We start from the raw sequence: 23,183 nt of genomic DNA on the forward strand, positions 1-23,183 counted from the left end.
CCATAAACATTTTAATTAGTGCTGTTACCAGTGACACTTGATATGGCAATTCTCTTATCAGCTTACTCTTACCTGAAATGCTCTCTTATTATTAGTTCTTAAAATGTTTCCTGTTTTTCTTAGAAATATCTAAGTTATCCATGTGGGCCTATTGTGGATAACCAATTATTTTGTTCCATGGTCTGGAGCTGGATCCATTTGTCTTTGTCTGAGGATGTTCCTTTTGCTGAAAGCTCCTTGCAGTTTTGTTTAAGCCAAATCAGTGTGACATAGCAGGCTTTTTTTTCCTCGCAAATGGTCTACTCACTTTGCGAACAGCTCCTAAGAACTTATCTTTAGGCCTCACATCTGTTTGGATGGAAGAAAAGGATTAATTAGCTTCCATCTTGCATTAAAAAAGAAGACAGTAATACTAAGAGCAGTGTATTCACACACTTCAGTATACGTGTTGCTTTACTGCAATCCTGAAAATGTAGCTTAATCTTGTGACATAGCACTAAAAAAATAACATTCTTAAACTGAACAGGCAGTTGTTTGCACCAGGTATTTGATGAACATCATGGCACTGCAGAGCCAGCTTTGGTACTGTGCAGGGTCGGCATGCCTGTGGTAAGCAGCTACGGCAATTTCCCGGCTGGTGCAGCAGCCAGCTGCCACCAGGACTGCCAGTGCGGTTAGGGGCAGCTGGGCCCTGCTCCCTGGGCCTCTTTAAGAGAAACTCTCTGGATTGTTGTTGCCTTAGAAGTTTAACGCGGTGTCTGAGAACATTCAGCGTAGTCTCGGGATGACTCATGGATTTCAGATTGTTATTTCCAAACTACTCGCTCTCTTCAAGGTCTTCTTACACTGAGTGTTTGAGAGCGCATAAATACTTTATTAAAAAGAGAGAGACAGATTGAGATACAACAATGGGGCAATGTGAGTACCTGAACTAGATACCTAAATAACACTGCTAATAATTCTGATGAATCATTTTTGAGCAACAGGAGGCACTCCCATCCCACAGGCTAAGCACATTGCCTACACAGTTCTCTTAACCTTGACAGTGAAAAATGAGAAATAGCTGGATCCTGTAAGGGACTGCTAGCTACCTGTAGACCATTGATCATGCCTCATACTCTGAACTGTGCTTCCACTGTTCTTTGCTCAAAATTTGCTTATCAAATCAGGCAGTTGTTTTTTTTTTTAATTCTCTTTTGTGTATACACATAATTATTCAGAACTGTGAGTGTAGGCTTAGTTGTTTTGGTAAATTTTAAGAACTGAGTGCAACTGTTCATTTCTGTATTGCATTCATTAGTATGCATTGTGTGTGTATGTAACTACGGCGATGATGCCTGGAGATGAGATGGAACCTTGGTTTGCAAGAGCATGAGGAATTTATTTCCCCAATATGATAAGCTTAGCAAAGTTAAGAAAGCAATGTATAAGGGCAAGAATCTCTGTCACGGAGAATGCCATTTACGCTGCTGAAGATTGCAATAATGATGTTGCATGGATCAACCAAATAAGAAATAGAAAATAAAAGAAGTTGGGTAGAAATTCTCAAATTTCAATGTTGTTTGCAATGTGGAACAATCTGTTATGGGTGGAAATGTTGTTTACTTCACATTATTTGCATTTGATTCTTCTCTTCTAAAATATTTTTATTACTATGTAATACTTCTGTTCCACACTGTAGTTAGTATCCTTTGATGCATGCAAAATCTAGGGGAAACTGGTTTCCCCTTTGTGAAAACAGGCCATTGGAAAAAGTTAGGCAAAAAACTTCCGTCTCTTCCACTGTTCTTTTTTTTTTTTTCCCTGCTAGTTTTCACTGTATTTCTATTTTATATTTTGTTGCAAATTAAGGGCTGTTGTTTTTTTTTTTAATAGAAATCAAGTTTTGTAAGTACTGGCACATCCTAATGATTGCCTTATATATATACAGTGGTATTCCTGCGGCTTTACTGGAAGTCTGAAAAGTTAAGTGGCAAAGATGGAGCTATTAGAACTGAATGTTCTAGTTAGTATTGGTTATTAAAACCAGCCTGAAATTCTTCCTTATGTGAAAGTGAAATCTTCTGCATATCAGTTCAGAGGTAAAGTTCACTGCAACGATTTCTTAAACATCTACTGTAATATTTGCAGTGCAGACAAGCTTAGACTGTATAATCATCAATCCCCTGTCCTCCCACATGTTGTCTTTAGTGCAGCGTACACATTTGTAAAAGCTTTTTAAGTTCTATAAGTATCTGCATAGCCAGCATTACTCTGGATTGCTCAACATCACTTCTGCTTTTTCTTTAAAAAAAAAAAAAACATTTTTATTGCAGATTTTTTTTAGAATAGGCATGACATATGGAAGAAGTGTAAAATTGTAGTTTATCAATAACCTTTAATACTGTGTTACAATATTTAATCTTCTAGAGTGATGACCGTCTAACTGCACTGGGGGAAAGAGGAGGAAGCAGTTGTCTGCTCAACCAAGAGACAGTAAGTGTTATGTAATTTTTTGCAGTATCTCTTTACCTGTCACACTGGATCCGTGTCTTTGAAAGCGTTGTGTTTTTTTAGCATGAATTTAGGATTTTTTTGCCACCCTAGATTTTCCTTGTCAATGTGTTCATAACCATCTTACTGGTGGTTTTACATCATTTCTCAAAAATGATTTTTTGAAATGTTGATGGATATAGATTTTTTTTTTTTTTTGCTTGAATTTGTACTGAGATAACATTTAACACATATCTGAATGTCACATCAAGAGAAATTCCATTCCTTTGGGCATGATTATGAATCTTTTACATTCTTCTTTGCTCCTGAGATACATTTCCTCTCATGCTTATTTTCTGGTTTCTTTATCTCTAGGGAATATTATGGCAATTTCCACATCTCGTTTAACTGTCAGGCTTGTTAAACCAGTTGTACTACAGGACACATTGGTATTTTAATTTCTTATTTCTGAGAGACAGAAATAAGTGGGACTTGCTTGGTTAGTTTGAACTGTTTGCTGGCAGTATTTCCATGTTAATTAATTTTTGTAATTTTTTTCCAAACAACAAAACATTTACACTAATGCTATCTTACAAAAGGCACTGCAAAAAGAAATAATCATTACTCTGCCTTTCATTCTGCCAAATGGCTAGTGTAAAATTCCTTTTACCTTAAGTGACCTCATGATTTTCATAGTACTTTTACTAAGGAAACCATTAACCATTGAGCTGAAGTGGGCATTGTTAGAGCACCCCTTACTGGGCATGATCATGTAAGCTTCCAGTTCTGCTTCTGATTCTGTATGGAGCTCTGTAGTGTATTTTAATATGGTTCTATTCTGTTTTATCATTCATATTTCTCTAGTCAACATCACTTGTAATTGCTGCAGTATCTTTCTTAATGGTAGGAGGAGAATTATGACAGAAGATGGTCCTTTTTTAAGTACTTAGATTCAAGTTCATGCTTACTGAATGCACATTTAGATAAATCTCTTGTATACTTACAGCTGTGGTGATATTACTTCTTTGTCGCCAACCAGCTCACAAATTACCACATACAATTTTCAGTGGTAAAAGCATTTTCATATTTTCCCATTCATAAGTGATTCATCAGTGAAGTGCAAGTATGAAAATATAAATGACATTGGCTATATTTTTACACACATAACTCATAGGTGATCATACTGAAAATAGAAGTAACAAATATGAAAAACACCGCAGTTCAGCACTCTTCAGATTTAAATGCATGCATAGGTAATTAAAAAAAAAAAGTTGTGCAAATATCTATTTGCACAGTAACTTTACTGTCTTTAATACCCTATACCCTTCTGTCACTCCCTAACAATCCCTCTTCCTTATCTTTTTATTTATGGTTTCATAAAGGTGAGGATTCTATATAGGGGAATAGTGCCCTTTGTATAAAGAAGTCGTGTTTATGATCTTCACTTACAATGAGAGAAGTGAGCAATTCCCCTCTTCTTTCAGTTCACCTCTTTTCAGACATTTCTGGCTCTGAATTTGTCAGAACAGATTTTTGTTCATAGAGCCTGGGAAATAAATAAGAAATTATATTTTATATTTTCACATTCAGAGTAGAAAGCAAGCTTCTGGCAATGTATTCTATGTAGTGTGCATGGTGCTGACCACCGTTTGCGCTTTCATCCTGAAAAGTATCATGTCCTGTCTTTCACTGTCAAATGGCTTTGTTATGTGAGGTGGAATATGCACCAATGTTTTTGCAGATAGTTATACAATACTTTATGCAAATGCATATTTCTAAAGAAACAAGAAAAATGTGAGGTGATCAAAGCAAAACTTCGCAATAACATTTTTCCACTGAACTTTTCCTTCTGGTAAAACTGTAGCACTGCTGAAGTATTTATTTGAACACATATGCTTCGTGCGCACTCTGAGTGGGATCTGAAGGTGGTTTAACAATTCTGAGAAAGCGAATGTATGAAGTGTTTTTTTTCTTTTGCTTCACAAGTAAATTGCTTATAAAACTAACAGCTGCTGTTTTGAAGCTAATCTTAGTGAATTGAATGTTCTTAACCATTTCTAAAATCCCACAGTCCTTTATCTTGCCTCTCCTGCTGCTTTCCCACCACCCCTGATCCCATTAGCAAAACTTGAGACAGCCTCAGCTTTTACCAAAGTGCAGCTTTGGTTTCAGCTGCTTTTCTGCAAGAGGAAGTGAATGTTGTGCTTTTTTCTCTGTGGCATGGTTGTGATAAAGCTGTGGTGCTCTTATCTCTCTTTTAGGTAGTGGCTCTTTATGACTACACAGCGCATCGATCAGATGAGCTAACCATCCATCGCAGTGACATTATCCAAGTGTTATACAAAGATAATGATAACTGGTGGTTTGGCAGCCTAGCAAATGGACAGCAAGGCTATTTTCCAGCTAATTATGTGGCTGGTGAAAGTAAGTTTACTGCTGTCTTCCTGGTATACTGATGTGGGTTTAACTGATGGTACAAGATTTTACCATGCTGTACTGCTTATTATTTTGAAAATATGAATTTATGTAGCACACAGGTGGCATAACGATGATTTACTATGATGCAGAAATCATATAAAGTTAGCTAACCATGTAGCAAGTTGACATACCTGACTTTAGAATATATTGATGCTTGATTAAACATTCCTGCTTATATTGTACTGGCTTGATTATCAGTAAATGGATTGATTCCTTGTCCCTTTTTACATATAACCACCTGATTCATGCCTTATCTTGGCAACATTTTAGAACATATTTTAGCATTTCACTGGCATCTTAGGCTTTTTTAGGCAATATCTGTTAGATCTAACCGATTGCATCTTGTAAAAACTCTTGTTTCCTCCACCCCCCAGCTCTTATGGAGAATGCTGTTTCCAAATAGATGAATTCCATTATGAAGTTTTAAAAGAACAATCATGGTTAAATCTCGCATCTGAGCACTGAACTTGCTACCAGGCTCTTGTAATTAAAGTGGTTAGGATTAAACTAATGTAGCTAAAACTGAATAAAACTGAACAAATAATATAGGAGTCATCCTAATGAGTCAACTGATACGAAGGTGTTCAGTGTCCTGTCAGTTATTAGTATTCAATTTATGAATGTAGCGTGTGATTACATGTTACAGGAAATACATTTGCTTTCCTAAACTATCAAGCTATCAGTTATACTGGTATTTAGAAATCTTTTAACCCAACGTTTCTCAAGATCTTCTCCTCCATTTTCTAGTTCCTTCCTCTGTCTTCCAAGTGAACTCTATTATCTATGCCTCTTCCTTTAAAAACTTGGACATACTACTCTGCTAACTAGATGATGCTACTTAAAATTAGCTGAACCGCCATCCTTCTCCTTTGTCCTCCCCTCACACATCCTGTGCATTTTCTCCTTCCTCTCTTTCTCGCAAAATAAGCCAGAGACCTATCAATCAAATCTAAACGTACTAATATAAACAAAATGAATGGGCAAATTTTGACCAGTTACCTTACAAAGTTTAGCTTCAAAGTTTTTTGACCAGTTTTAGTTCACATGCAATTATTGGCTAGACAGTAACGTCACAGTTGTTCATATAAAGTAGATATTTCTTTTATTGTTTCATAGTGCTCACAGTGGTGAATTATGATTTTTGTTTTCAGAAGAGTACGCAGAACAGCCTTCAGGACTAGTATCAGACTGTGCTCCTCTTCTACCCAAAGGACCTGAAGAAATAGAGGAAAGTTCCCTGACATCCCATAAGGTATTAATTTGAGAAGAAAGGATTTTTTCTGCAGTAGTGATGGAGTATGTCGTTTGTATGCCAGGTGGACTGTGTTTATTTTCCTTCCTTTTTACAAAAATTGTGACATGTAGACTTCATTCAGCAGATAGATTTATTTTTTTTTTCAGCAGATATCTAACATTCATTTCTTGTGTGGATCTGTTTTGTCATGTGGCAATTAAATACTCTACCTGACTCTTGCATCATTATAATGAGCACCTAAACCACCTTTGTCTCCAAGGCTGACAGAAGTATCTCATAGCTACCCAGCAGAAGTAACTGTTGAAGGAACAACATGGATTTGTCAAAACCTGACATATTTTCTGTCATTTGCTTGTCCTTCCTGTAATATGCACTGCTCACAGATTCTTCAAACTTTTTGCTCTGAGATTTCCATATCTATCAGGTAGAAAAGAAAAAATGCTGTAATATTTTCTCTCAAGAGTTTATCTATTTAGTACTTTCCTAGTTAAGATGGGTAATGTCATCATAAAGCCTCATTACCAGACCATGCAATATCCTTCATGCAAACCTACTTACTTGTGAGTGGATGTTTCTGTTTAAAAGCTGCTGATGGTCCTCTGATGTGAATGACTTCTCCCATCCTGTACGTTACTCAGGAGGATACACTTGTTTGAATGAACAAAGGAAATAAATACCGAGAAACCTTAAACAGAACAGTATAAGGCTTTTTTTATGACTCCACCCCTTTTTCTCAATTCCAGGTGTAATTGTTTTCTGCTATAATATGTAAGATACTACTTAGTACTTCCAGTGGTTGTCTCTTTGGTTAATTATTTTTATCCCTAAAGGATGTTCTGAGTAATTAAATAGGAATATTTATTTTGTCACAAGCAGATCTAACATCACTCTCATAGTAAACAGCTTTTGAGTTGCAGTTGCATATAGCATTTTTTTATATACTACATACTTTTTTGCACGCAGAAATATTCCTATTTTTGTTATTTTAGTTAAAAGTCAGAATGCAGTCAAAACAGCAGCCAGAAGTTAGAGAAAATGTATGTAAAGGGAAAAAAAAAAGTGGGATGTTGGTTGTTTTTTTTATGTTTAGAGTTACTGCTATGTGCAAAGCTTGCCAAAGGATTCTCGTGTCTCAAGACTGTGATCAGAAACTTTGTGTAGTTTATTTACCCCTTCTGCAAAGTAGGGATTATTATTGTCTTACACCAAAGGATAGTTTGTAAGCAAAGAAGTGATAGGAATGAATAACTGTTAGAATCTAAGAATTATATTTTATTCCAATATGTTAGTAGTTCTTCTAAGTATTCTTTTTGCAGCTATTCATTTAGTCAAATGTTATCAATATCTCTGATTTTAAAAGGACTTCTGTTCAGATGCCTCAAAGGTGGCTTGACTTCCCCATGTACTTCTCAAAAATTGAGTATATTTCATCTTATGTGCAGGACTTAACGTATGCAGAGTGTCTTGGTTACTTTTTTTCTTTTATCAGATGATTTATCTTTGCTACATGATGTATGTTGTAATGTTGAAGGTTAAAACACTCAGAACCACTTTTATTAACCTATTCTGTGCAAATTTTGTTTTTATGTATGTGAATAGGGAGGTAGCACTCAATAAATTATTTAGTGCAGATTACTCACTTGGCAGTCTTATTGAAGCCAACTGTCTTGTTGAAGCCAGCTGCTGTAAATTGAATTACTGAGTGTTATGTTTCTAACTATATTTAAAAATGGAATTAATCACTATACCAAGTAGTAATAATTAATCTGAAGTATCTGTTACCACTTGGTAGCTGAAAAACTCAAAGCCAAACCACTGTCCCATAAAGGCAGGGGTGATTTACTTCCAGATATGTGATCTCTTCTAAATATGGAACAAATATAATAAAAGTAACTACATTACTGGAAAACATGAAGATTTCATTTCACTGTTATCTGCAAAGGTATCACAGGGAATATGTTGCTATACTCTGTTTCACACATAACAGATTAGAAAAAAATGGAGAAGAGCTGACCTATATACTGTCATTAAAGACTTAATAATCTTTATCTTAATTTTTTTCTGTTTCAGTTTAATAGAAATCTAGTTTGCTTACTAGCTCAAAATAACTGTTAAGCATACTAACTAATGTTAATCAGTTACTAACCAATACTAACCAGTACTAACTAATACAACCGGTATTTATTGTTCAACTTTATGAGAAATAATGTTTGATTAGTCTTAGATTTTGTCAAATGTCTGTGGCTGATATACTGTTCTAACAGTGGTTTTGTATTACTAGTAACACTTCCAGTAGCACTTAATTTTAGTAATTTTTCACTGAGATTTTCTTTACTCTGTTCTGCTGGCACTTCAAATTAAATTGAAAGATTTAAATTTAATCATTAGTTTGAATTTTCTAGTAAAGCACATGCAATACATACATATATTCAAATGATATAATGCATAAGCTTGCAGTAGTAGTCCAGGCAGATGTGTTACTTTTCATCTTGAGTAGCATTGAACAGTGCCACAAAAGAGAAAAGTGCTAGAAAAAATGGTATAGGAGGATATATTTAGCAATATTAAACAATGAACTATAAGGAAGAGAGTAAATAAAATAATACATTGTGTAGAGAGGTGCACTGGATGCATCCTCCTTGCTCCTCCCTTTTGTTAAACAAGATCTGGGAGAATTAAGCCATGATGGAACGAACACAGTGTTGTAGAAGGAAATTTTTCTTTTTGTTTAGCTGATCTGGTGAACTAGCTGCACAAGACGCTATTAAAACTTAGACATTCACAGATATACATTTTTTTCATATCAAAGCTAAGGCTGAGATAATGACTAAAATTCCAAAAGCAATAAATGCCTGAAAAACACAAATCTAGTTGATTTTTTTTCCAAGTTACGTAAGTATTTAGTGTACTGACGTATACATTGAATAAGTCACCAAAAAGATAGTGAGTTGAAGTTACTGCAAATGAGTCAGTTCTCTGTGGGAAGCATGAGATGACTCGAAGTGTAATGGTTTTAACAAGAGCTGCTGAGTGCTGCATAAAAGAAGCGAACTGTCAATGAGCTGTTTGTCCTAGTGAAGTTCTACAGAGCTTTGGCTTTCAGCAATACCAGATACTTCTCAGACAAAACTGCTAAGAGGACCACTGAATGGGCTGATCAGTTATGGCAGTTCCTGTGTTGCAGCAGTGATACAGCAACTTTTCTTCCTATTCTTTTCATTTTTTAGTAGTAGAGCTGAGTAGAGCTGAAAAGAAACACCAGTTTCTTTTACAAGATCAATATGAAAAATCTTTGCTTTGTAACAGTAAAAAAAAAAAAAAAAAAAAAAAAGCCTATTTTCTCTAGGGAAAAAAAAAAAAGAATTATTAAGTGGTTGCTTAAGTTGTTACCACTAGAAAATATAAGTAAATGTTTTTTGTTGAGCTTCTTTTTTGGCCACAAGCATGCTTTCCTAGATACTTATATCCAGGTCTGGTGTGCCTCTTGTTCTTTATGTATTTTTTGAGGAATGCTGAAATATTTAGTTCTGCTAAGACTGTAGAAATAAAAAGAACATATAAAAGTAAAGAATACTTTAGTTCTAATCACTAAGAATACCAGATAGTCTTTTTAAAACTAGTTTTCCGACTGCAGGTATTATAAGCACATGTATCTAGTTAACATCAGAATTTACGATGAGTGAATAAAATGCAATCGTTAACATTAGAAGAGTATGCAATACTTAGGATCCAACACTAATCCTTGCAAATACAGACCATTTTCTTGTAGTTCAAAGAGCTTTCAAAATTATTGCTACCATCAGCTTTGCATTCATAACATAATAATTTTATGCAAACCTTGTTTTCCTGCGTTATGAGTTACTTAACTCCTGAGCCACAAAATTAAGTCATAATCATCTTTAATTACAACATACATTTAAACTGCCAATAGAAATTTCGTGGAGTGAAGTTCTCACTACGCTGTTGAAGAATCCCAAGAAATGGAAACAGACCTGTCATCCGGCTGTTCCAGTACATCTACTGTTTTCAGGTTCCTTAAGGTGAAAGCAGAAAAGGCAGGAGTTCAGATAGTTTTCAGTTAGAAATGAGAATTTATGATTTTTTAAAACTTCAGCAAGTCTGAGATACTTCATTTTTTGACCAGATATGTTCTACTGTCTAAAAATGTGGTGAATACCTTTTATGACTTGGTGTCCTACCACGTATTCTTTAAACTGAATCCAAAAGGATTCTGAATGTTAAGTATTTCAGTTTAAGGTTATATAGTAATAATAGGGAGGAGTGATGAAAAATAAACAAATCAGTAATTTAAAATATCCATACAAACTATAAGAAAATATTTTTTTCTAGTATATGTCTTGGAAAAGTGAAATCAAGGTATAAAATAATGTTTGTATGCATGAAAAGAGATGGTTTACTTCCTAGAACTGCATTGTTATTGCATGGTTTGGATAATCTGACTAGAGATGATCAAAATTTGACTCCATGTATATTTAAACAAGGGTTTGAGATTATCACTGTGTTCACATAAATAATTCACGTTCTCACTCTTTTTTTTTCCCCAGAGCAGGTTATTAGACTAAGCCCCACATCTGTAGAAGTAACCTGCCAACCTATTGAGGCTTTTCCTCCGGGCTTAAGCTCACTCAGTGTGGTTGGATGTTTTCATGTATTCAAAATTTATTAATTATATTTAAAAATTAAAAAGCATAGAAAGCTTACTCAACAGTATTTCCAAAAATACTAGCTAGAGATTTTGCTAGTAGTTCAATCAAAATAACGTCATTTGATAGTTTGTTCTGCTTCTATATTCTTCTTTGTGTCTTTCTTCTAGTTACTGGGAAACTCTTCAGTGACTGATTGTTTGGACAAGCAAGAATAAGGAAAAACAGAATTTCGAAGGGGGACACATTTAAAAAATCGATATGATAAAACTTTCACAGTAAATAGAGCTGAAGACTTTCAATACTTACAAAACATAGGGGTGTGTTTATTTTGAAGGTCCAGAGAAGTTGCAGACCCACAAAAATGGAATATTAAATTGAGTTAAAATACTGAAACTGGTAACTGTGGTCTTCATGTTTGCTTCATATGATTACAGATCTCTTCTTCTCAAGTCATTGACACCTTCTGAGCTGAAAGTGTACTTTTGTAGAATCATTCTGCAAAGTTGCTGTGTGTTCTTCCACAGCACTGTAAAATACATATAACTTTGCAAATAAGATCTTGGAATGGTAATTACTTTGATTTTCCTGAAGAAATCTAAATCTAAATTTACTATGGTACCATGTACTGGTGATAGATTATTTCTCTTAAACATTATCTCACCTATTTCATCTTTTTAGTGCTATAGTTTCTTATTTTTAGATTCTCTGTTTTCCCGATAAAAGGGAGTTTGTTCTGTTCAAGTTGAATTCCTCTTTATTTAGTGTGCCTGGTCCTACTTCTAAAATACAGAGCTGGTAGCTCTTTCTTATTCAGGTCCAAAACCACCCCCGATTTTCCTATGAAATCTATCTCATAGGTATTTGTGCTTCTGTTTATACTATAAGTTATTGAAATATCATTATTTGGTTCATAAGCAAGCTTATTTATTGGGAAAAATAGATATCCATGGTGTCACATACATAGTCATTTGCTGTAAGTGACTGCTGTCTGCTTAAAGATAGGAAGAATCAAACTGAGCTGAAACAGAATCAAAAATACTACTGATGGACATTTATATTATTAAAATGGCTCTCAGGAGCAAGCTAAATTCTCTCTTCCCCATTGTTTTTCCTTGTGTCCCCCTAGCCTCTTTCTGAACGGGATTGAACCATTTTTATGCAAATTTAAATGCAAAGCTTTAACCACAGATAAGTTCCCAGAGGCCAAGAATTCAAGACTGAAAACACCTGTTCTTAACTGTAGAGCTTCAGTCTGCTGATCTCCCATAGCTGTGAGCAGACCCAGGATTTTGCATTCTCAAAGACTAGATGAAGCGAAGTCCTCTGCCTGTTGCTCTAGCATTCCTGCAGGGGGAATTTCAAATACTTCATTCAGGAGAAGTGAGGTCAATTTAAATCTGTGTAACTCCACCAGCAAAGCCTCCTGTCAGTTTTTCATTTAATGGGGACATCTTTGGAGAGGTGCAATATAGGAGGAAGGAAAATTAGGAGCGTGGTGTGGTGTCACAGCATTTCTCCTAAATTTAATTCACTAGAGCAGTTTTGACAGGAGACATCAACATAGTTCTGGGGATATAAAGTATGTTAGTATAAATGTTGTCATCCACGGACTGTGTAATAGAAAACATAAAGTTAATTCTAAGAGAGTTTAGTATTCTAAAGATTAGTGTCGAAAGACAAAGACACGTTTGTTCTCGCCCTCTGTGATCCAGTAAATCTTTTATTAGATGAGGTTCTGTAGAAATAGCTTCTCTGGGAGTGTTAGCTTGTACAGAGAAGGCTATAGAGCAAGCACGTTTACTTCCATCACTTCAGTCACCTAAATAGAGAAGGAAATAATTTCAGATTGCCTGCACCATTTCATTCTGTCCATCTGCCTCTTAATCTGCCAGAGACTTCTCCAGACCATTGGTTATAGAGACAACTCTAGTTAGCTTAGAGGAAAGCACTGACAAGGGCCTAGACTTATGAGACCTTGCCCTAGGTATTTCCTTTAGAAGCCTTCTTCTTCATGTTTTCCTGTGAAGTGTGTTCTGATGCATCTGATTTGTTCTATGAGTAGCACAGGGAGCATTTAATGCCTGACTTACTGCTGTGGATTCTACAACAGGGAGAAGGACTTGTGTAATTAATAAGTGATTGTGTACTTAGCCTTTTTTTTTTTTTTTTCTTTTTCCTTTATTGCTTCTTTTGTGGAAACACAGAGACAGTGTTGAACATCCAAGAATTGAGGCCAAATGAACTGCAAAGCATGCACATCTTCTAGAAAAGGAAAGTGAATATTTTATTGTAGTCTGTCTGTATGATAGTAAGCATAGTAAAAGGACCTTCAGAAAGAACTGATACTCTCCTGCCTTTCTGGTGCACTGTATATTTCAAAGGGTGGAAAAATAGAATATGGCAATAAAATGGAGCACCACTGGTGGCACTGTACAAAATTGGTTATACAGTGTCCACTATTTGTTCTTTTGAACAGAGAAATTCAAGATATGAATATTAATTATCTGACACGTTTTCTTTTGAGCCACACAACCCTAGTAATTCTGCAATGTGGATTATTTTAATATCTAACACCATATCTGTAACTGTACTTAGTAGTACAGTGTTGTCAGTACACTGACTATAGTGGAGAGTTGTTTAGAGTTTCCTGTGAAATCTGCCCATGCATTTCAAGAGGTCGAGAGGTTTAGAAAGAGCAGATAAGCAGTCTCATCAGTCCCTCTGTGCTATAGACTTCTGTTGCAATTTACATGTGCCCCTGGCACATGTAGCATCCAAGTATTACTACAACCTCCTTAGCTACATACTTGCATGTCCCCCTACACTCCCTTGCCTCATTCACTTCACTGTTTTCATCCTCTTGTAGCACCATCTTCTTGCAGCTGCCCCCACCTCACTTGTTCCTTCAGTACTGCTGCTGCTTGCATACATCACTGAGATGGGAAAAATAGGTCAAGGACTGGGCTAAGGGAGATAGGAAAGAAGAGACAATAGTGACACTGAGATGTGCTTCAAAAAGATCTTGTTTCAGTGCGGTTCCTGCCTCATTACATGCCTGAAAGTTTGTAGGAATGAGGTAAGAAAGAAAGCTATCATATTCAGACAGTACTCTGGAGAACTGGGAGTCTGTCCCTACATACCCTAGGAATTCTCATTAATTACCGTGCCAGCTGAACACAGCTATTCCAAGGTAGTCCAATTGCATGCTTTTCTTTCCTTGGTACCCATGCTGAAGTGCTGTGCTTGAATATATAAAAGCCTACCTATGTAACGAGTAGTTTTTAAACAGATCATAGGAACTTTCAGTTAGGCTGTTTAATTTAGTGGAAACTTTAATCTCCTAACTGTAAACCAAGGATAATTTTCTCTGTTTTGGTACTGAAAAGTATTTTAAAATGTAAGATATTTCAGTCTTCTATAGTGACATTTAAAGAAATGCTACTGGAACGGGCATTTGGAAAGATCCATACGTAATAATATTATTAGTAAAATATAGAAGTTCAGTTATATTCACTCAAAGGATAGTAAAAAAAAAAAAAAAAAAAAGTTGAACATTGTTCACACAGGATTTTCAGGGAAAGATTTGCCTGCCTGACAGCAGGCAAAGGGAATGTGTGATTGTATTTGGCAAGGAGCTCAAAGTTACCAATGCTGTAGGAAGGATTTGTTATTTAAGAGTCATTTCCTTTTTAGCAGTCCCTTGTATGTTCATATCAGAGGCATTTCTTCCTTTTGTGTTTACTTTTATCATTGACGTAGTCTGAAGTTTATTGCTGTATTAACAAGGATTTTGTGTGTGAAATAGGTTTTTTCTCAGCCCAGTGCTACATTATGCTTATTTTTATGTAAACTAACCCAGAAAACTGTGTTGTTTCAGCAGACTATAGTGACTAATGTTTGAACTTAGTTGTTGTGGGCAGCATGCATATATGAATTCAGTAACTCAGTGGGGTCTTGATCCTGTTTCTTTTAAGTCATCAGTAAAATAATACCATATTACAAAATAATACCAGAGAGCTGGATGAAGAAAAAGAAGTTCAAATATCATTCAATTACTCACATCAAATGGTTGGCTTTTTTTTTCTATTAATTAAATTTTAAGAAAGTAATTGAACTCTTCAAGGCCTGAAACTGAGTCTTGGAAAAGGCAAATTCTGGTTCCAGTACAGTATTTGCATGTGAAGATAATTCTAATCCAGATTCACTTAATCAGAATAAAATCTGGACAATAGCACTTGACAGGGAAATGCTAAGTTTTATTCTTTAGAGCTTTGAAATCTGTGATAGATAAGTTTAGTGTTTGAAAACAGTATTTTCATTCTGTTTTAACATATTGAATTTTTAAAACATGCTGATTTTGTGAAAATTGCTTACTTTAATATACTGATTTAAAAAAAAAAAATTGCTGTGCGGCAACCCATTGTTTTCTGTTTCCATTCGATCTGGAGTGACTGTGGTATTCCTTGCATATGAAGTCACACAAAATGAAATAAGTAGTTGGCAGACTAGACGGTCAAGAGCTATCTTTTTTTTCTTTCCCCCCCCCTCTTTTGTTCCTTCCAGAAAATTCCTGTTGATTTCATGGTTGCCTTTTTAGATGTTGTACTGTTGTCCGGCACTTCAGAACTGCTGAAAGATGCTCACTCATTTTTAGCTGCACTTTCAGAGATGGTCATGTCACTAACTGACTCTTTCCTGGGGCCATTCAGGCTGATACCAGAATATTAAGGTTCTTATTTACAAGCAGATGAGTACTTTTGTGCTTGGCAGAACTGAGTGGGCAGATTTTTTTACCACCATAGCTATTTGAGAAATTCAGAAACAATGTACTAAGTTTTGCTTTAGGCAGACTATGAATCTGAAGCTGAGCTTCAGATTGTAAGCACGGGCCAAGTTAGTTTCAAGACCATTCTTCTCTTTACTCCGTGAAAGATCCTGCTTTTTGGAAAGTACCAGATCTAATCTCTCCCTCTCTTCTATGCCTCGGGCTCGACTATTCTGAAAGAAATTTTCTGTCCAGTTTCCAAGATCTTCATAGGAACTACTCTCACAGGGCCTGCCTGGTTGTTACTCCTGGTTTTCTCTCGTGTGTGCTGTACCAAACGGATGCTTACAGAATGTGGCAATCTTGTCAACCTAAAGTACAGGTCCGCATCCATCATCCATCATCAATGGTTTTTCATCACTGAATTTGTGATATTAGATCTAAACCTACAGTGTACCTGAAGGCCTTGGCTGGATGCATAGTGCAGGCCATATTCCAAGAGAACAAATTTTGAGTGAGAACACTGGGTTCTGTCCTCCATGAAAGTGAAAGTATATGGGTAGTTACCAGATATTTGTGAACAGTTTGTGTAGAAGGTGACAGAGAAAATGATCTTTCTGTGAAAATGTTAAACTCAGGAAGAGCAGTCACCATGTTCTTTTGAGAATTCTTGCAGTAAGTAAGTGAGTAGCATAGAGAGCCACTAACTACCTTACATTAGTAATGAGAGGGTTTACTTAAACTTTTCTAGTAACCTGAAGTTACCTGGAGATTTGTTTTGTTTTCGAGAAGGCAGGTGTCTTGTTAAAAACATACAATGAGATGACTTTGTAGCATTCTATCTTTATCCATGCAGTAGCAGAAATAACTGTAATTCTTTACGGACTTGTATATATTGTAAACTTACTTAAAAGCAGATTCTAAACTTCTTGTTTTTACATACTTGTAAACTGTCTTTTATTTGTAAGTAGCTTTCTTTTTTTTTTTAAAGCAGGCTACTGTTTCCTTGTTTGTAACCACATAGGAGTTAACATTTTATGGCTGATAGACATTCTTTTTCAAATGAGGTATATTCTCTCCTTATTCAGGAAGCTGGTGGGTTTTCAATGCACATGTGTTGGCCCTGTTGTCTTTCTTCTTTTTACCTTCCTGCTTTTTTTTTTTTTTTCTTTTTAATTTTACAGATGTCACCAGTCATCGGTAAGTCAGGGAACCTGAAATGCATCTCAGAGCGTGACACAGATAGAGACTCACCTGCAACACAGTAAGCAAGAAATATTTTAAATAATTTGTAGTGTTACATCTGCTAGGAAACAGTGACAAATGTCTGCAGGGTTATTTTGTCTTAGCTAGTAAAACAAGAAAGTGGCTCTAGGGTACTCATTTAAAAAGAGTGCTTCATGCCTAAAATGTGAAGGAAATAACAGTTTGTATCTACATATGCACAAAACTGTATACTATTATGTATATGGTAATCGTAGCTAAAGGCAGCTAAATCGTAGCTAAATCATAGCTAATGTCCTGTGACATTCCTTACCTGTGTGTTAGGCTTTATTTATACAAACGGAAAATTCTTTTTGCACTTTCTAAAAATTAATACAAAATGGAAAGGGTCACATTCTGAGAAGACATAATCTAATACTTAGATTATATTGCTTGCATTTCCTAAAAATTTTGTGCATTTCTTGTGTGAAAGCTGTAAGAAGGTAAGATGTCAATATTTTGAACAAGAGCTTCCACAATGTTTTTAGCTATTGCAAGCATTTATACTTGGAAAAATACACCTAAAAGTACTTGTTGGGTTAGCCATTGCAGATATCTGCCATCTAAGCAAAGTTACTTCACTGATTATTTTCCAGATTGCTTCACTCACCATACAAAGGATACTTGCATATAGAGTATATAGATGCATATTTATCTCTGATTTTAACTTTTAATTCCTAATTTTTTTTTTTTACCTCTCCACCTGTTGCTAGATTTGAAAATAAATTGTGAGTAGAAAGTTTAATACCCATCTTTGATAAGGAATGCATTGTAAAATTACAGAATTCAGGGTTGAATTTTGACCATAACTATTCTCATAGGACTTAAGGAAGGAAATGCCTTAAATGTGCAGTTACTCTGACAGTTGACACAGTCAGAAGTCAGTATCAGAAATTTGATAAAACTGAACTGCATTAATGGAACTAGAGCAAACAATTCTATTGAGTGCCTTTTCTCAAGCAACTATTGAAGACTGTGGCAACACAGATTTAAAATGTGAAATCACAATGATTTAATGAAATTCATGAATTTTGAGTCATGTCAAATGTTAAATATTCATGTTTATGAAAACTAAGTCGACCTGAGAATAGATCACACAGCAATGTCATCTTGGAGACATAGAACCCCCAAACTCTTCAGTTGCATTTCAAAATGCTGAGGCAAGACGTATGCATGCCTGTGTCACTGGAATGTACACTTTTCTGAACCTTCAGGAGCTGAAGCATCATGGAGATGAAGTCATGTTTCATGTCACTGCTGGCTGATTTTGCAGTATTGCAAGCCTTATTTGCAAGTTCTCGGGGTACTGAGCCATTTATACCTGATTGTTAGTGAGGCAGTGACAAATGCAATGAGATAGTATTTGATGTTATCCTTTATCAGGGGAAAGTTAACATAAAAAGGAAGAACTACAGTGCAGTAAGTAACAGTGTTGTATTTTCCTTCCCTGTGACCAGAGATTCTAGACTTCGTTATGTTTTTGCTGCTTTGAAAGTACATACTTTGCAAGTTTTTCCATGAACTAGAATGTAACATGCCAAGGTTTTTTTCAGAAGTAACTATAAGTTCTTGCCTTATTTTAAGAGCTGAAAGAGAAAAGGATCTTCTTGCACCTTAGGCCACTTTGAAAGACCATTTCATGTTTCTGCTTATAAATTATTTATACTGTACACATTAGATATCAAAACATCTCTGAAACTGCATATTTTTCATTAAATGTCTCACTTCTTTGTACCTAAAACCATGATGAAGAGGGATTAGAACAGAGCTGTAGTTTTTCTTGTTCACTGCATTTGTTGTGACTTGAGGTACCCTAGAAAGTGACATATATGGAAATGTTAAGATCTTAACTGGTAAAGTTTGCTACTGTAGCATCTAAAAGCTATTTCAACATGACTTGAGATCCAGTCTAATCTCTACTTAAATATTTGATCCATGTAAAAGTTTCCATTCTCTTCCTATTTTCTGTAAAAATATACTTAATATCCCTGACACATGTGATTATATAATAGGAATTAAGTAGTAGCTAAACTATAGAATCATAGAGTGGCTTTCATGGCCACTAAATCAGGCTGCCCTGGGCTCCATCCAGCATGGTGTTGTACGCTTCCAGGGATGGAACTTCTCTCAGCCACCTGTTCTGGTGTCTTAACACCCTCTGAGTTAAGAATTTCCTTCTAGCATCTAACTTAAATCTTTCCTCTTTTAGTTTAAAACCACTCTCCCTTCTCCTATCCCTATCAAACAGTGTACAAAGTGTTTATGAGCTCCCTGTAAGTACTGGAATGTCTCCCCGCAGCCTTCTCTTCTCTGTAGTGAGCACCCCAGCTCATAGGAGAGGTCCTGCAGCCCTTTGATCATCTTCGTGGCTCTCCTCTGGAACCCACTCCAAGAGCTCCACATCTTGTGCTGGGGCCTAGAGGCCTGAACATGGTACTACAGGTGGGGCCTCACAAGGGCAGAATAGAGGAGGACAGCCACCTCCCTCTCGCCCTGCTGGCCACTCTTCTTTTGATGCAACCCAGTTTACAGCTTGCCTGTCAGGCTGAAAGTGCACACTGCTGGTTCATGTCCAGTTTTCCATCCACCAGAACCCCAAAGTCCTTCTTAGCAGAGCTGCTCTCAATGAGCTCTTCTCTCAATCTGTGTACACACCCGGAATTGCCTCAATCCAAGTGTAACATCTTGTGCTTGGCCTTGTACCTCATTAGGTTCATCTGAGCCCACTTCTCAAGCTTGTCCAGGTCCCTTGGATGATCCCTTCCTTTTTTTGTGTCAACTTTACCACTTAGCTTGGTGCTGTGTGCAAACTTGCCGAGGGTACTCAATCCCTCTGTCTAGGTCATTAATAAAATGTTGAAGATGGATCCCTGGAATCAGTTGAGATGTGATAACTAGGTACACAATTTTTCTATGGAGAAATGAAATTTAGCACCTACACAATTTACTATACCTTTATTTGAACCTTCAGATGAGGTTTGCCATTCTTCCTATTAAAATGGTATAGGCACAATACCTGCTGTAGAATGAGCTTAATGGTAACCTACCTTTCGGAATTTCCAAATGGAAGGTAGTTTTGCAATATGAAAACAAACTTTCTCCAAGGTGGCAGTTGTTTTTTTTATCTTAGCCAAGCAGTTAACCTGTCTTCTGCAGTCTCTAGAGGAAGCAGAAAGCTCCATATAATAGATACCAAGTGAAATAGGGTTTTTATTGGAGTATCTCAAACATTTGTTACATTATCACACTTGATGGGATTGTTCAAATAGTAAAAAGATGAAAACTACTTCTCAGAATTAGATTAGTTTTATGCTGAAAATCTGTAGGATAGCTTCATCATTTAAATATTAGTGATTAGATGCCATTTCTCTGCACAGACTTTTATCTTAGTAGATATATTCTCATTTTACAGTTCTCTTGTACTACACAAGGTAGTGCTCTCTCCATAATTTTACAATGATTATACATCAGATCCAGCTGAACACTCAATTTGGTAGAAAATTATGTTTAACTATTAATTATGACTTTGAATCGTGATTTCCTCAGGCAGCAATACTTCTCAATTTGTCCTAGGAATCCTAATGCAGAGGGTCATAACATCCGGAATCTTTTCCCTTGGGATATTCTAGTATTAGAATTGCAGCAATTTATGTGTTTGTGAACACGCAGTTTAGTTTAAAAAATATGTATCAAACTTATAGGTAGATAATAATAATTCCATTAGCAAGGCCAATACATGAGTGTTTTAAAATATAAGAGATATTACATTAGTACAATATCACCAAGTGTAATGGCCTTGCAGTGGAGTTTTTGGGGAAATTAGAAACATCCATTGCATTCTGTAGTCTTGATTCTTTTGCTTAATTACATGCTTCAACAACATCCAACTGAACACAAACCAGTATTAGTTTGTGCAATGTGCAGTACAAATTTTGGATGAAGACAGTAGCTGCCCTTGATAGATTACAGTTAAACTATTATACAGTTAAAGTTACAAGTCTTTACAAGAACAGGAATATATAGTAGAAGTGGTGTAACATCTGCAGTCCCTGGCATCATCTGCAAGACCAGTCTTATTCCTTTGTTCAGGCAACTAACTGGAAAAAATGAATGAATTTGACTGATACCTTTGTCATTTTATGAAGTCTAGCAAGTACAAATAGACATTTAACTGACTAATCCTATGAATGTATCATAGTTCAGGTAAGTTAAAATAGGAAAACTAATCTTTCGCACTTTACCTCCCTTAAAATGTTCAATGAGTAAACCACAATTTTTTCTTTAATTGCAAGAATTTTGATGCATAAACTTAGAAAAGGAAAAAATTAAAAAGGCTCTTGCAATGAGTTCTGTGATGATGGAGATTGTAATCAGTATTTTTTGTTACATCTGTTGACTGTCAATCAAGACTTGCTGATTTTTAAGATCAGGATCAATTCTTTTCAAGGCAGTGCTGTGACATGTTCAAAAGCATTGTAGTAAAGTGGTCACATATTTTGTCCTCGTGTTTTTTTCTGTCTTTGTTCTGCAGTGGAACAGTAGTTTTTGTAGCTGTTTCAGCATTGTACTCAAGGGGAACAGGCAGACAATCGCTCTAACACATCAGCTGTGTGTGGAAAAAGCTCTAAATTTGAGCTAACTTTGTTTCTTTTACTCTTTTTATATCCACTTTTCTCTAGAAGCGTAAAGAAAAAGAAGAAAAGGATACAGAAGAACGAGATAGAAAATCAGCCCTACTTAATGGGTCTCGATTCTCCTGTATCATCAGCTAATGGTGTTGAAAATGAACCTACAGCCCATGGGGTGGAATTGAAGAGGAAGAAAAGGGTGGTGAGAGGCTCAGACTTAAGCACAAGTGGAAAGACAAATACTGCTTTTGAGCCTGAATGCTATGATGCGTAGTCATTGTTTAATTCCAAATATTGTGGAACATGCAATATACTCTTACATTTGAATGCTGCAACTGCAACTTCATTTCTAGGATTGACAAGAAATAAACAACAACAACAAAGAAATAAATTAATCAAATGCACAAAATGGTGCTGGTTGTGAGTTACCAGTGGTGTAAGCCTGTTCAGAACAATTTTGCTCGGGGTTCGTTGAAATTAACAGAACTTGAATGCTCAGCTCCTCATTGTACTGGTAAAATCTAAAATGCACTTTCATATTTCGTAAGAACCCCATGGACAAATGTAGTGTTAACCATGTGATAATATTCTAAGTCAGGCTGACCAAACATTTCTGTGGACTGCAGATCAGTGTACTGCAAGCAGTGAATAGTCGTAAGTGTGATCTAGAACAGAACAAGCCTGACCACAACTGAAATTCTTGAATAAGCATTTTATGGTTTTGTTGTAAAATTGAGGAGTGTTCAGAATGGTGAAATTTCAAAGGAAAGCTGATGTTACATTGTACCTGAAAAAACAAGCTTTTAAAAATTGTGTTCTCCTGATGGGAAATATTTACTGGGACCACATTTTGCAGCACTTAAGCAAATGGTTTAGCAACTAACTATGCAACTGCTCTGACTTCAGTGGGACTATCCATGCTTACCAATACAAATAAGTGTTGCAAATTCCAGGCACTTATATTTTCAAATGAGGTTATATGCACATAGTAAAGGTGCATTGCAATTTTGTCAGAGTTCCTGGCTGCTTTGGCAGAAGTCTTGCAAAATATGCATTCTTCTGTCTGAATGAAATATTTCATTCCAAACTGTGTTGTTTGCTTTACTTTTTCAGTTGTATGTCATTAATCGTTTTTTGTTTTTTTTTTTCTTGAGTATTATGTTGTACACTTTCACTAATGATTTCACTAATTATCTGCAATTCTAAATAATTTATGTTTTATATTAAATGAAACACTTTCTATCAGTTAGTGTTGATATTTTTTTCTGGCTGATGATGTCCAATTTATTTTTGCTCTGCTAGGAAATTCTTCCTCCCCCCCTCTGAAGCAATAAATAACATAAAATTAGAAAGCCCTTATTTAGTAGACAGAGCACTTGATTCCATTAAAAAAAGAAGTGAGAAAAACCGTGTTGGGCACTGATGTGTGAAATGCACCCAGATGCAGAGCACTAGTTGCTATACATTGTAATACCTTCCCTGCACATATCTTATAGCCAGAAAAATCTGTAAACTTGTTTCTTTTCAGTGAAAAGGAGCAGAAAATTTTCTTTTTAGCCCCATTGGCAATAGTAATTTGCTTACAATTCTAGCTGCATGTCTAGTGCATGTGTGTAGGAAGTTCTCCTCTAAGTGGGGCATATATGTGTACTGGA

General features: G+C 35.8%; 1 protein-coding gene across 2 annotated transcripts in view; it reads left to right on the plus strand.

Moving 5' to 3' along the window:
- The window catches only part of AHI1 (Abelson helper integration site 1), a 91,093-nt gene extending 68,320 nt beyond the window's left edge, over window positions 1-22,773 (plus strand). For both annotated transcript variants that reach the window (XM_010707320.4, XM_010707321.4), the window contains exons 21-25: window positions 2,410-2,475; window positions 4,734-4,896; window positions 6,102-6,202; window positions 16,822-16,901; window positions 21,580-22,773. In XM_010707320.4, coding sequence (XP_010705622.1) covers window positions 2,410-2,475; window positions 4,734-4,896; window positions 6,102-6,202; window positions 16,822-16,901; window positions 21,580-21,802 — 633 coding nt within the window. In that variant the 3' untranslated portion in view covers window positions 21,803-22,773. The remainder of the gene's footprint in view (window positions 1-2,409; window positions 2,476-4,733; window positions 4,897-6,101; window positions 6,203-16,821; window positions 16,902-21,579) is intronic.
- Window positions 22,774-23,183: the final 410 nt, after the last annotated feature.

Source organism: Meleagris gallopavo, chromosome 2, assembly GCF_905368555.1.
Source record: "Meleagris gallopavo chromosome 2, MGAL_WU_HG_1.1, whole genome shotgun sequence".
NCBI lineage: Eukaryota > Metazoa > Chordata > Aves > Galliformes > Phasianidae > Meleagris > Meleagris gallopavo.